The sequence below is a fragment of the Mytilus californianus genome, unplaced genomic scaffold (genome assembly GCF_021869535.1).
Source record: "Mytilus californianus isolate M0D057914Y unplaced genomic scaffold, xbMytCali1.0.p SCAF_6, whole genome shotgun sequence".
Taxonomy (NCBI): domain Eukaryota; kingdom Metazoa; phylum Mollusca; class Bivalvia; order Mytilida; family Mytilidae; genus Mytilus; species Mytilus californianus.
In genome coordinates, this window is record NW_026262712.1 from 114,677,469 (window position 1) to 114,692,851 (window position 15,383).

Consider the following 15,383-nt stretch of genomic DNA (forward strand, 5'->3'; position numbering starts at 1 on the left):
TACATGGCTGTTTGGCATGGTTCATCTGACCGTGATCTCATTTTCATATGTGATAATTGTAGTAAAAGTTTTATATTATAGATTTTCAACATAAATTCATTTATAAGTAAAGCAGGCGAGAAATTTCAGCGTGTGCACTCTTGTTTCTTCACATTTTTTAGAACAATTACTAATCATTTTGAAGGAAATATATGCTTCTTGACATATGCCATTTGGTTTTTTTTAAAGTTAACTTTTTGAGGACGTCGATTATTTCTCGGGATACTTTATCTTTAGGGACCGGTCAAAATTTCTCAAGGCATGGGACCGGTGCAAATTAGCATGGGATATGCACTTTTTTAAAGCAAAATTTCCATGGGACCTGACTTAATCTTACATCTTAATTAGGTGTGCATGGGACATTGACTTTTTTATTGAATCAAATCAAAAAGGTTCTGACTGCAAACTATGTATATGGCCCTAACAGACACAAGGAAGTCACTTAAATCAATTCCCACATTTCACTTATATCATTTCCCACATTTGTTGGCATCTAACATTCTGCAAGTTAAAATTTTCAGTTCAGACAAAATTCAGAAAGTCACTTTTAAAAATTTCTATAACTTTTTCAAATCAACTTGGATTTTCATAAATTTGCAATTTGGATACTGTGACGTTAGCAACAAAGCATAATCTGATAAGTATCCCTTTCTAGATAAAAAACAACAGTTATAGATACCAATCTTTTATATATCTTGTGTATATTAAATGAATTTGAAGGATGCCGTAAAAGGCCCCAACAGCAAACAATGTGAAACAATTAACGAAAAGAAAAACCCCGCCCGACTTAATTTAAAAAAAAATAAAAATACAACAACCACTGAATTACAGGCTCTTGACTTAGGATAATTATATATACAGAATGTTGCGGGTTCAAACATTTTTGTGTATTCTCAATGTTCCTCCTTATAACCTTGGACAATAACCTTGGACAGTAACCTTGGACAGTGGTGTCACAACACAACATAAGAACAAATGGTTGGAAATAACATGACTCATCAGATCGGCACGAAGTACAAACACATCTAAAACATCAAGACAAAAGACACAAAGTTCCGAACTAAGAGTACTCGCACTTACTGAAAGCTGCAGTGGCGGATCCAGGGGAGGGGGTCCGGGGTTGGAACACCCCTTTTAAAAAAGGCTGGATCTGTGCCTGAGCTGGTTCAAAGCCAATAACAAGTAAAAGATAAATTATGTTCTCCTATAGTGTCAATCAGTTAACACCCAACGAATTTAGTATGAAGACGTCATAAACAGTCAGAGAAAGGCATATGACCTTGTACATGTCGTGCAAAGCCAAAATTTAAGTACATTTTAATGACAGGATGTAGGACCTTAAGTTTTCATAGATGTACAGTCATACAATTTAGTTATGTTTTAATCCATCAAAAAGAACAATCAACGTCATTATTGATAAAAATGGTATTATAAAGTATTACTATGGTGTTAAATTAATATAATTTAAGAATAAGTTTATTCAAAGGATCGATAAGATTACAATGCTTATCTACATTTACGGTTCATTAAAGCGGTGCCTAAAGGAATATCTTTAACAAGTCGATATGTAACAAAAAATTTGTTCCGGCGTGACATTTGTTCCGGTGGAACAAATTTCATAGGAAATATGCTCCACAGGAATTTATATAACAGAAAATATGTTCCAGCACTGTAAAATTTGTTCCGGGACAAATTTTTTTACCAAATGTGAAATAAGTTCCGAAACAAAAAACACAGCTTCATGAATTTTGTTCCAATATTAGAATTTAAAATAAAAGTGAAATAAGTTCCTGTGATATTAGTTTTGAACGAAGATATTTCATAGAAATCAATGAATAAGTTCTGCTCAAACATATTTCAAAGAAAATAAGTACCTTTGCAACATATTGCACAGAGATAATTTTCTTGTTATACTTAAAAATTATAATGCAAGCTGGATGCTGTACTGTGCTTGCATAGGGTAAATTTGCAATTAAAGGCATGACTGTGACTGTAGGATGAAGATAAGAAATAAAAGCGATGGTAATGTATCATAATTTGCATTTATGTTTTATGTGGTATTCCCCCTCCCTGTTAATCTGTCATGGGTGTTCTAGTCGGCATACATGTACTTAGCTATAAGGTCATGGCACAGTTTCAAAAGAGTGTGTCTTTCGATTCTTTTTGTCTTTTAATATAATTTATCAGTCACTTTGTCCTTTTCAAATTAGTACAAATTTTCTTCTTTAACTATACTTTTTCTGAATGATTATTCTTATTCTACTCTTTTCTGGCTCATAAGTGTCATTTTGGTATTTTTTAATGAGTATGTTATTAAACATTTGCTTTACTTCACAGGATCCAAATTGGATGTTTACACTTTTTATTTATTACATTATCAATATAATACGTCTTTATACTGTACTTGAATGATAACTTTAAACTCACTGATGACAAGTGCTCAGTATATAAGAAAACTTGTTTAACCAGTGGATCATATTTCACAGACAAGGAACTTATTTCACCAGGTGAAGAACAAATCTCACAAACCCAGAACTTATTTCACCAGGTAAGGAACAAATCTCACAAACCCGGAACTTATTTCACTAGGTAAGGAACAAATTTCACAATCCAGAACTTATTTCACCAGGTAAAGTGAGGAACTTATTTTATAGAGATGGAACAAATTATATAGATATTGTCTGTGAAAAAAGTTCTCTCAGAACATATTTCCTGTGAAATTAGTTCCACTGGAACTTTTTTCACAGGAACAAATTTTGCCTCACACGTTAGTGACTAAATGTCAATTTAGATGTTACTATATAAAAAACCTATGAGATATCAGGCTAATAATATGGTACTCACGTTTTGTCTACATAAAATTCAAAAGTGACGCTTTAATCAAAACAGGTGGAAGGCCAAATCAAATACGAAGTTGAAGAGCATTACAACCCGAAAATTGTGTGTCAAATTAGTCTAAGGCAATCTATACCGTTTTATTTGGGGGCGGGGGAGGGGGGATGCTGTAGACCTTTCCTTTCGAATAATTGTAAAAAGGCAATAATAAGCATATTTATATTAAAAATAAATGGGGAGTGTGTCCATGGGACACAGATGATGCCCCGGCTTGCATATTACATTATAAAGAGACATAACTCAAGAAATGTAAAAGTGACGCTAACCAAATTTCAAAGTTGATCTGTGTTTTGTGGTAATAAGCATTGTGTATAAGTTTCATAACATTTAGTTGAGGCAAACTTAAGTTAGATAAAATATCCAGCATGTTTTCCATTTGTAATAGGCATAACTGTAGAACGGTAAAAGTGACACCACCAAAATTCGAACTTGATCTGAGCGTTGTGGTAATTAACATTGTGCATAAGTTTCATATTATTTGGTTGAGGCAAACTAAAGTAAGAGAACGGAAACGAATATTTTAGCTATTTTTCCAATTTGTAAAGGGACATAACTATAGAACGGTATAAGTGATGCCACCAAAATTCAAACATGATCTGTGATTAGTGGTAATAAGCATTGTGTATAAGTTTCATAACATTTAGTTGAGGCAAACTAAAGTCAGAGGACGGAAAAGAAAAATTCAGCAATTTTTCCATTTGTAAAGGGGCATAACTCTGGAACGGTATAAGTTTTAGTACATTTGGTTGAGGCAAACTAAAGTAAAGTTAGAAAACGGAAACCAATTTTGGGACGTACATACGTACAGACGGACAAGGGTAAAACTTAATCGCCCTCCGCAAGGTAGGGGGGGGGGGGGGGTGGAATAAAAAGTATTCTTCTTAAGCTCACATAATTCTCGTATGCATATCTTTAGTACGTAAGCATAGATGCATTTTTAAAAAGGAACTAACCGTGTCAGTATTTATGCTTTTAAAAACAAATACATATACACATACGAACAACGAATATCAGTACAACTATTTAGTATACAATACGCTTTTACCGAAGTTTACATTACGGTATTCACTTTTCCATATGTAACTTTGACAATCAAACCTACCACGTATGTAAGTTTAATTATAATTTGTCATCTCATTTCGATACAAATAAACAATTATAGCAATTTACACGCTGATCAAAGGTATAGACGGTTTGACTTCTATATATCATGTCTATTAGATTATTTATCCTTACTCCAGCAAGCTTAAGCATGTCTTAATACCTCAAAAAAATTAAATTAACACAGAGACTCTTACAGAGACCTACTAAGTAACTTTTTAAACTAAAGACCAAACATGTTGAAATTAATAGTCAGTGTTCATAAATTAACATACATCAAGAAAAGAATAAATGGGTTGAAAAAAAAGGATTTTTTAAGATTTTTTTTCTGCAAATGTAGAAGTCAAAAGGACTACACAAAGCTTATAAATTATGGGGTAAAACAATGTTGCTTTATTATACGTCCATACATGTTTCTCTGGGCATGTACCTATATGAACAATGCAAAATTGTATTCAGGTTATGTAAAGCTGCGTTCACACGGTACGATTTTCCTTTCGATATTCATTCGATTTTTACCTGTGCACATGCTTTCGACTAAAATGGAATCGTGTGAACACTAAAATCGGATGTCGTTTGTTTAATTAATCGAATGGAAAATCGTATTGTGTGAATAGAACGTTGTACGATTTACCTGGGCAACGGTATCAAATCGGATTGAAAATCGTACCGTGTAAAGGTAGCTTATAAAAATCGATTATCTAGAATATATTCCTTTAGAGATCTTTTCCTAGATTCGATATTTTGTTGATTGTTTTAGCAACCTTTAAGTATTGCTAGTGGGTTATGTTCAGTATTTTTTCTTTAAAATATGTGATGAATGCGACTTCCAGAACTGAAACCAATTTAAGTTTAGGAAAACGCATCTTTGTTAAATTTATCCAGCCTTGTTCTACACTCCGGGCAATGAATTGTATAAACACAAGTATATTTTTGATTTGTTTTTCATTTTTTTAACGTTTAATCAATATTCAAGTTGATTTGTCTGACATCAAAATATTTTTAAAAGAGTTTGCATATTTGCAAAGGAACATAGCATAGTTTTCTATGGTATCGAATTTTGTTTTGTATCATCATTAATTGTTTCTGAACTCTATGCATTTATGTTTTAATTTATTTAGATATGGCAGTGCGGATGGAAGTTTATAGGCTTTTAAGAACAGACGAGAATCCAGCGAATGGCCTCTCTGCCAAAGCTCCCAAAATTCCAAGTTCAATAGTGCGTCATGTTGCATATGGATCCAACGGCCAATCCCGCTTTATATCGGCCTGTGGTTCTCTAGAATATGCTATTAACTTTAGAGCAAACAATCAACAAGATAATGGACTGATTGTTAAGATCAGTATTACTGAGGGAATGACATTTTATGACCTACGTACTTTTGGACAAAGACAACAGATTTTGCTGTCAGAAAACGTGATTCATCCACAAGAAACCATAGACAGGTTCCATAATTTCGCTGGAGCGTTTCAAGAAATTCTAATAGAAGACCGTGTTCCTTCCGAGAACATCGTGGTCTTGTATGTTTAGATATGATATAGCATTGAGCGCCTGAAAGACTATTTAAAGCTAGTGTTTCATGAGAAGATAGAGATTTTTGATATTTTTTTAAGATTGAATTATTTCCGTTTGTACAGTTAATGAAATAAAGTTTAGAAATTATTTTTGATTCGGTCATGCTAAAGATACAAACAATACATTTATTGAACTTAAATTAAATAGACAAACACAGACAATACAGTAAACTAAAAATACATTGAAAACACTGATCTTACCATGTATATGGTACACAGGTCTATATCCTATATGGAAACATCATAATAACATCGAGATATTCTGGTCCTGTTAAAAATACAAATATAACCTACATAAGTCTAATGAACTAAATTATATCTGCATATCATTTATACACAATAAGTATAATATCCAATAAACATTACTTAAGACCTTTTATAATAATAATATAACTGTACCAATACATGTATCATTAATATATCTATGATATATTAATTCTCTGAGTTCATGAAAATACTTCTTTAAAATAAAATATCTATCATTCATACACAATCATTCTGACTTATTCAAAAATACATTTTCTCTCAGATTCAAACTAAAGGAAAACTGTGTAAATATTAAAGACTTAGAAATATTAGTAACTTACCTGATTAATGTGGAATTAGTATCCAGAATATAATGTAATTTAAATATTTTAAATATGGCTGTTATGATGTGTATCTTTCTCTCAAGGTATTCAAAAAGTGTAGTAAAACTTTGAACTCAGTGACTATGACCAATAGAAGACTCATGACTGACTGACTAATGAACAAGAAAAATAGAGTAGAACTACAGTACTAAGAAGATATAACATACCAAGAAAATAAGATTGCATAAGAGAATAGAAGAATTGATGAACTCTTAAAACACATATAATAAAACTACTAATTAATATTAATTATTCTGAAAGAAAATAAATATTAATGTAAAACACTCTACCACAATAGGGCTCATAACAAGCATATCAATCAAGTTACAGATACAGACAACACAATATTATTATGATTATTAATACATATAAAAGACAATAATAGCTCATTATATATAATAGTTTACTGACAACTAACTTAACTTACCTGGGTTTCGGTTTCCTTATCGGGATCGGTTTCGATTTCGGTTTCGTCTTGTGGAGAATTGGTTTCCAGAAAAAAAAACATACTATGATTTAAATAAGTTATCAACAAAAGATTAAACAAAACTATTGTCAAGGCTTCATTCATATATGATATAGATATAATCATCCATTTAAAAACAGCTCTTTCTTTTATTCATAAGTATTATATTAATACACTGACAAGTATAAAGTATCAGTAATACTTTACCGTTTTCAAATATTTGGAAATTTTAAGAGGTATGTAGAATACATATAGTTACATTTTCTACAGAAATTTTTGTAAAAATCATTTTATCAAAATTCAAGTTTAAAAGCATAAAGGAGAGGCGACTGATACCGAATGGATATTCAAACTCATAAGTCGAAAATAAACTGGCATGTATAGACATATACATGAAACGAAAGGGTACCCAAATTGCACATATTTTGGCAGTTTTTGTCTCTTATGCAACGAAAGTCGCAGTATGCAAGACATAGAGATTACAATCCGGCGGCGGCGGCGACGGCCTAAACTATTTGTATATTTCTTTATATTTCAGAAAGTAGAAGACCTGGATGCTTCAAACCTTGTATGCAGATACATTATGTTACGAAGTTTACGTCTATCATATGTCCATTGTACTTGACCTCATTTTAACGCTTCAGTGACCGCTTAAAAATATATGCTTTTGTTTAGTGGAATACTCATTTATTATGAGTAACAGGATCACTATATTTGGTATTGGGTACATGTCCGTCAGGTAGGATTCACCTGACCACAAACTCATTTCATGGATCAGTGATCAAGGTTTAAGTTACATGGTCAAGTCTGTATTTCAGATACTATAAGCAATAGGGCCATTATAATTGGTGTATGGAATGATTGTAAGGTGTATATGACGGCTGGCAGGTTTCATCTGACTTTGACCTCATTTGTATGGTTCATTGGACAATGATTGGTTTTTGTTGTTTAGTCTATTTCGCAGAGACTATAAGCAATTGGTCAATTATATTTGGTGTATGAATGATTGTAAGGTGTACATGTCTGTCTAGTAGGGTTTATATGACTTTGACCTCATTTTCATGGTTTATTGGTCAGTGATTGGTTTTCATGGTTTTGTCAGTTTATCCGATATAATAAGCAATAGGTCAACTGTACTTGGTGTTTGGAATGATTGTTAGTGTACATGTACATGGCTGTTTGGTATGGTTCATCTGACCGTGATCTCATTTTCATATGTGATAATTGTAGTAAAAGTTTTATATTATAGATTTTTAACATAAATTCATTTATAAGTAAAGCAGGCGAGAAATTTTAGCGTGTGCACTCGTGTTTCTTCACATTTTTTAGAACAATTACTAATCATTTTGAAGGAAATATATGCTTCTTGACATATGCCATTTGGTTTTTTTTAAAGTTAACTTTTTGAGGACGTCGATTATTTCTCGGGATACTTTATCTTTTAAATATAAAATTTGACAGTTTTGTGAAATATATTTAGCTATGTTGGAAGACGTGCATAATGTCAAATTATAAAAATACAAATTATCTGTTTTCTTAAAAAAAAATTTTAAGAGTTCCGATGTTTTTTTTTGCAAAATGGGTGCAATTTGGGTACTGTGACGTTAGCAACAAAGCATAATCTGATAAGTATCCCTTTCTAGATAAAAAAACAACAGCTATAGATACCAATCTTTTATATATTTTGTATATATTAAATGAATTTGAAGGATGCCGTAAAAGGCCCCAACAGCAAAAAAAAAAAAAGTGAAACAATTAACGAAAAAAAAAGAAAAAACCCGCCCGACTTAAGTACGTGTATTTATATCTACCATACCAAGCAGTACACACCCCTCTCCAAGTACGTGTATCTATATCTATCATACTCTATTTGTAGAGGGGTATGAACTGCTTGGTATGATAGATATAAATACAAGAACATGTAGAGGGGTGTGTACTGCTTAGTATGATAGATATAAATACACGTACTTCTAGAGTGGTGTGTACTGCTTGGTATGATAGATATAAATACACGTACTTAGAGAGTGGGGTGTACTGCTTGGTATGATAGATATAAATACACGTACTTGTAGAGGGGTTTGTACTGCTGTGATTGATTGATATAAATACACGTACTTGTAGAGGGATGTACTGCTTGGTATGATTGATATAAATACACGTACTTGGAGAGGGATGTGTACTGCTTGGTATTTACACACCCCTCTACAAGTATCATACCAAGCAGTACACACTTCTCTCTAAGTACGTGTGTTTATATCTACCATACCAAGCAGTACACACCCCTCTACAAGTATGTGTATTTATATCTTTCATATCAAGCAGTACACACCCCTCTTCAATTACGTGTATTTATATCTACCATATCAAGCAGTACACACCCCTCTACAAGTACGTTGTATTTGTATCTATCATAAAAAGCAGTACACCCCCCTCTACAAGTACGTGTTTGTATATCAATCATACCAAGCAGCACACACCCCTCTACAAGTACGTAAAGCTATATCTATCATACCAAGCAGAACACACCCCTTTACAATTATATGTGTATTTATATCAATCATACCAAGCAGTACACCCCTCTACAAGTACGTGTATTTCTATCAATCATACCAAGCAGTACACACCCCTCTTGAAGTACGTGTATGTATATCTGTCATACCAAGCAGTACACACCCCTCTACAAATACGTGTATCTATATCTATCATACCAAGCAGTACATATCCAGAAATCAACGCCACTTTGCTTATTTGAATATTATACTAAAGAAATCGGACACGGGTCACGGAAATTATATTGAAATGATATGGAATTTTGAAAAAATGTCTGTTTTAACTTTAATTTAAGTGATAGACAGGTTGCGGGGACAGAAAATAAATATACACAATATACACCATTTAAACGAAACATAATGACTGTCGTTGCAAAAATCAAGGTTCCTGAGCTATTCTAAAAATCGAAGCGAGAGGCTTTTAACATTGCAGTATAAAATACAGGCTAAAATGGCTGAAACGTCAAATTTGCAAACTTCGTGTTGAAAATTGGCTAACAAGGTCATTACAAAAACAGGTTGCGGGAAGAAGCTTGAAACTTGAATGTCCAAAGAATAAGCAAGTCCAAACCTTGTATGTGTAGTCGTTGAACTCAAGGTTCCCACGTAAAGTTAAAATGCCCCTATTTGAAGAAGAATAAACTCACGAAAACTCGAAAAATTCACTATAAAATTCGCGTTCATTGTTTTGATTTTGACCGCCTGACAACTTTACGGAAATATCAGAGTGATTATAAACAAGGACTCTGTGACGGGCAACTTATAATATCCGTGTTTTAAAGATTTTAATGATATCAAGCCAGTCCAGTTCAAAGGTGAAACTATTATCACGTGGTACAATTCTCATTTACATATTATGAAGAATAATTAGCAAAAGTACTACTAAATTCTGCCTATGACACCCCCTCTCCAAGTACGTGTATTTATATCTATCATACTAAGCAATACACACCCCTCTACATGTTCTTGTATTTCTATCTATCATACCAAGCAGAACATACCCCTCTACAAGTAGGTGTATTTATATCTATCATACCAAGCAGTACGCACCCCTCTAGAAGTACGTGTATTTATATCTATCATACCAAGCAGTACGCCCCCTCTAGAAGTACGTGTATTTATATCTATCATACCAAGCAGTACACACCCAGTTCTAAACTGGTTAATGAAAAAATAGTCTACACTTGTATTTATTGAAGAAAACATCATAGAGATCCATTTTCAAAATCGTTCTTTAAAAGTAAAACATGTTTCCCTTTGCTATTTCAGGTTCCAAAGAAATATGAGCGTATATACAGACATGTTACAAATAAAGATCGACGAACCTATAATGGTAAATATGAGCGTATATATAGACATAATACAAATAAAGATCGACGAACCTATAACGGTAAATATGAGCGTATATATAGACATAATACAAATAAAGATCGACGAACCTATAACGGTAAATAGGAGCGTATACATAGACATGTTACAAAAAAAGATCGACGAACCTATAACGGTAAATATGAGCGTATACACAGACATGTTACAAAGAAAGATCGACAAACCTATAATAGTAAATATGAGCGTATATATAGACATGTAACAATAAAGATCGACGAACCTATAACGGTAAATATGAACGTATATTTAGACATATTATAAATAAAGATCGACGAACCTATAGCGGTAAATATGAGCGTATATATAGACATGTTGCAAATAAAGATCGACGAACCTATTGCGGTAAATATGAGCGTATATGTAGACAAATTACAAATACAGATCGACCAACCTATAACGGTAAATGTAAGCGTATATATAGACAAGTTACAAATAAAGATCGACGAACATATAGCGGTAAATACCACCACGTGAAAATGTGAAACAATTCGAGAAAACTAACGATCTAGTTTATAGCTAAACAATCTACGAAAAACAAATATGACACACATGAAACAACGACAACCATTGAACTACAGGCTCCTGACTTGGGGCAGGCATTTAAAGAAAGTGCACGCGGCGGAGTTTAACATGTATGTAAGCGTTAATCCCTATCCTAACCTAGTGTATCATAGCACAGCATAAGAAGAAAATGTAAAGACAGTTTTGATTGGCTCAACCCAATAGATCAGTATGACTGGGTAACATAAATCCATCAGCGTGATCTCGGGTGCTTTGGAAGGGTAAGCAGATTCTGCTTAACTTGTGGCACCCGTCGTGTTATTAGTAAAAGTACAAACTCAGTGATTTGATTTTATTTGGTAGTTTACATTCGAGGAAAAGATGATGGGATTGTGGTTACGACAACTGGGACCTATTCGTCGTCATATGTGAAACAGATATTTCAAAAAGTTTTTTTTTTCAATTAGTGCGTGGTATATCAGAAACTGCAATTAATAAAAAAAAAGTTTAATATTCATATGTTCAAATGAACATACACGCTAAAAAAACCTGGAGAATTCTTATTATATAGAATTGATGCTTTGTTGCTTAGTCCCCCTCCCCATTTCCCTTTAACTTTAGTGCGAGTTGATTTAAAGTGTCTGATTTGTTGAAAATACGGTTGAGTTGTGTCGTACCTGCGACAATAATGCACGAAGCGACAGTGAGATACAACAAACCTACATGCCGTTGTCGGTAGTATCGTCGGCGTCTTCATCATTTAGATTGTTAGGTTTCTAGTTTGAATTGTTTTTATATTTTTCATTTCGAGACCTTTTTAAGCTTACTATGTGGTATGAATTTTGGACATTCCCAAAAACCATACATTCACAAATATATGTTAACTTCTACGTCATTTTGGTATGTGGTTGAGAGTTGTCTCATTGGCAATCATACCACATTTTTTTTATTTCTATATAGGGTTTTTTTTTGCATTGAATATTACCGAATTAAACTATTTTGACATGATAAATTTGTAAATCTACATGAATCGTTAAAAAACTTGTATAGGAGTTTTTCTTCAAGACCAAGATAAAGCAGTGTTCCATGGAACCATTTACGAACTTAGTATAATACTGCTTCCAAATACTGCTTCCATTTGAGAACTAAGGAAAAACCGGCAAGTGGTTTTGGGATATCCCCCTTATGTCCGAATTACTGTAAATGTTTTAGTACTTTTTTTCTTAATTTTGTCTGTCGTTCCACTTTTTCATACCAAATAACTCTGAACAACAACTTGAACTTTAATTTGAACATTTTAATGGATAGCGGTACTCATCCAAAGCGCATTACACAAACAGACAAACGACATATGGAAATCGGTCTAAAAATAGAACATATTTTTTTCCAAGATGGTCACGTGGTTTTACCTCATAGTAGTAATGGGATAACCACATCAAAGAATGACATGACCACATCAAATACTGAAACAAACACATCATGTAGTGTAAAATCGTAAAGTTTTGAAACATCATTACGTTATGTTAAAGCCATATAAAGAATTGACAAATCATCATTACGAAATAACAAGACCACATGATGTAATGAAACAACTACATTACGTTAAGTCACATACACATCAAGTTATGTGAAAACCACATTGACTAATGACATAACCACATTAAGTAATGGTGAAACCACATCGAGTAATGACAAAACCATATCAAGTAATGACAAAACTATAGCAAGTCAATACGAAACCATATCATGTAATATCGAAATATCATTATGCAATGACTATTCCATATTGACTTATATCAAAACATCAATACGTAATGTCAAAACCATATTATGTAAAGACAAACTATCATCAAGTATAATAGAACAACATAACGTAATATCAGAGTTCCACATAAGGCAGATGTGGCGTTCCATAAAGGCTTAAACACCTTACACAAACTGCATTTCTGATTCCCTGAACCATTAAAAATATATTCCAAACATTTGCAATTGCATATGATGGAATACTCGACTACTGCTTAAATGAGTTTAAATGACACAATGTCATCATAATTTCGTTTTGTATCATTATTATTCCTATACACAGCCAAACATGATTTTTTTAAATACTTTTACAGGAATGGTAACGGCAATGGACCAATCTGTTGGTACAATTATCACTGCTTTGAAGAAATACAAAATGCTGCGAAATTCAATTATTGTATTTACTACTGATGTAAGTTACTGGTTGAAGCCTCATTATGACTTTGATCTAACACAACAGCAATACAAGTGTTGTTCATTTGCTTTTTTTTCTTGTGTGTGTGTAGTGTATTTGTGTGTGTAGTGTATTTGTGTCATGAAATGATAACCTTATTCTTTCTTTTCCACCTGTTAAGGACAACAGTTTTTATATTTTATAAATTGTAAGGATTGTATAATGTATTAAAAAAAAAAAGATCAGTATTTGTGGTAGGAGTACAAAAGTCATTATGTACACATTTTCTAGTAAGGTATCACATTTAATTACCGTTTCTAGTAAGGTATCACATTTAATTGCCGTTTCTAGTAAGGTATCACATTTAATTGCCGTTTCTAGTAAGGTATCACATTTAAATGCCGTTTCTAGTAAGGTATCACATTTAAATGCCGTTTCTAGTAAGGTATCACATTTAATTACCGTTTCTAATAAGTTATCACATTTAATTGCCGTTTCTAGTAAGGTATCACATTTAATTGCCGTTTCTAGTAAGGTATCACATTTAATTGCCGTTTCTAGATATTTTAGATTTAAAGATTAAAAACGAGTGAGCTGTATTACTATTAGGTTATTATAAATTTTTTAAATACTTTATTTCTATTTTCAGAATGGAGGAGCAGCAAATATTGCAGGCAGTAATTTGCCTCTCCGTGGGTCTAAAACGACATTGTGGGAAGGTGGTACTCGTGGGGTTGGTTTTGTGTACAGTAAGAGATTGTTCAAGAAAAAATACGTTCATGAAGGGTAAGTAAAGTCGTATTAAACAAAGGGGAAGGATACTAGTATCAAGGGATACACATTGTCATGACTATAACCGAAGGAATGCAGAAAACAGATAAACAACAATCCACACTCCACTACACAGAACACTACATATTAGTACCTGGGAGACACATATATTTCATATGTTTGTACTAAATATGAGAAGTTCACAATAGGAAAATTAAAAATAAATCTCTTTTTAAAGAAGGCCAATTTTGTTCACACCAGGGCCATTTTCAAAAAGTCTTTCAATCTTTACTTAAATTCACATTATCACAATCAAATAAGTAAACTATATAGATTTTACAATATTATGGCTCATTTCTAAACAGATCACCTTAGTATGAACACCAGAAGAGAGCCCCAGATCACCTTAGTATAAACACCAGAAGATAGCCCCAGATCACGTTAGTTTAAACACTAGAAGAGAGCCACAAACCGCAATTTTGAGTATTTACCCCCAAAAATATATAATCAAAGTACTGAAGTACTGAACATCGGATGACCGCAAGTTCTTGTGGATGCTCACAAGCACTTGTCTCATAAAAAAAAAATCACATTTCTATACCTGAAAGTGAGGTTAAGGTACATAGATATATTTTTTTCAGAGACAAGTTAGTGCGTGGATGATGAATAAACGACAGGGAATTCAACCTCACCGTAATATCTATTATATTGTAGTGGTACAAATCAGTATACTCTGGTTTGTTGTTATAACAGTTACATATATATAATTTTCATCCATTTGTATATCGTTCTATTCTACTATTCAAATAATAGGCATGCAGTGCAAGTGCATGGTGGACACTCTTCTGTAATAATTCGATTTTTCTAATAGATTGGATTTGAGTAGGCATTCATATTTTCCCGCAAAACGTTCTTGAGATATTCTTCCGCATGCGTTAACTCAAATTTTCTGTGTTCTTGATTTGTTATGTATATATATATATATATATAGATAAAAACCGCAATTTTTATACGTGTGCATGCAAAACAAATTTCTTGGTAGAGGGGTCTAAATACAGCACAAACAACATTTCAGAAGTCCGGAAAAAGACATGAACTTTATTAACATATTTTAAGTATATACACCGGTTAAAACTTTCACAAATTTGTGGTAAAATCCTTCAGTATTTAGCAACTATCGATCGCTTCATGCACAAATTAATATAGGTTGAGTACCCCTCTGTCAGAAATAAGAACATACCTCCACCTAATTTTAGTTAACTGATGAAGAA

The 15,383-nt window shown here is 32.8% G+C and overlaps 1 protein-coding gene and 1 long non-coding RNA gene across 2 annotated transcripts in view; both read left to right on the top strand.

Annotated features, from left to right (window-relative positions):
- The window catches only part of LOC127704545 (uncharacterized), a 45,601-nt gene extending 39,903 nt beyond the window's left edge, over positions 1 to 5,698 (top strand). Inside the window, exon 2 of the long non-coding RNA XR_007983322.1 lies at positions 5,157 to 5,698. This is a non-coding gene — a long non-coding RNA (uncharacterized LOC127704545). The remainder of the gene's footprint in view (positions 1 to 5,156) is intronic.
- A 2,809-nt stretch (positions 5,699 to 8,507) lies between these two features.
- On the top strand, positions 8,508 to 14,131 carry LOC127706734 (arylsulfatase I-like). Its single transcript, XM_052211391.1, has 4 exons — positions 8,508 to 8,545; positions 10,524 to 10,587; positions 13,262 to 13,359; positions 13,991 to 14,131. The coding sequence occupies exons 3-4, from the start codon at positions 13,264 to 13,266 to the stop codon at positions 14,129 to 14,131; spliced, it is 237 nt and encodes a 78-aa protein (XP_052067351.1). The 5' UTR covers positions 8,508 to 8,545; positions 10,524 to 10,587; positions 13,262 to 13,263.
- The last annotated feature ends 1,252 nt before the right edge of the window (positions 14,132 to 15,383 follow it).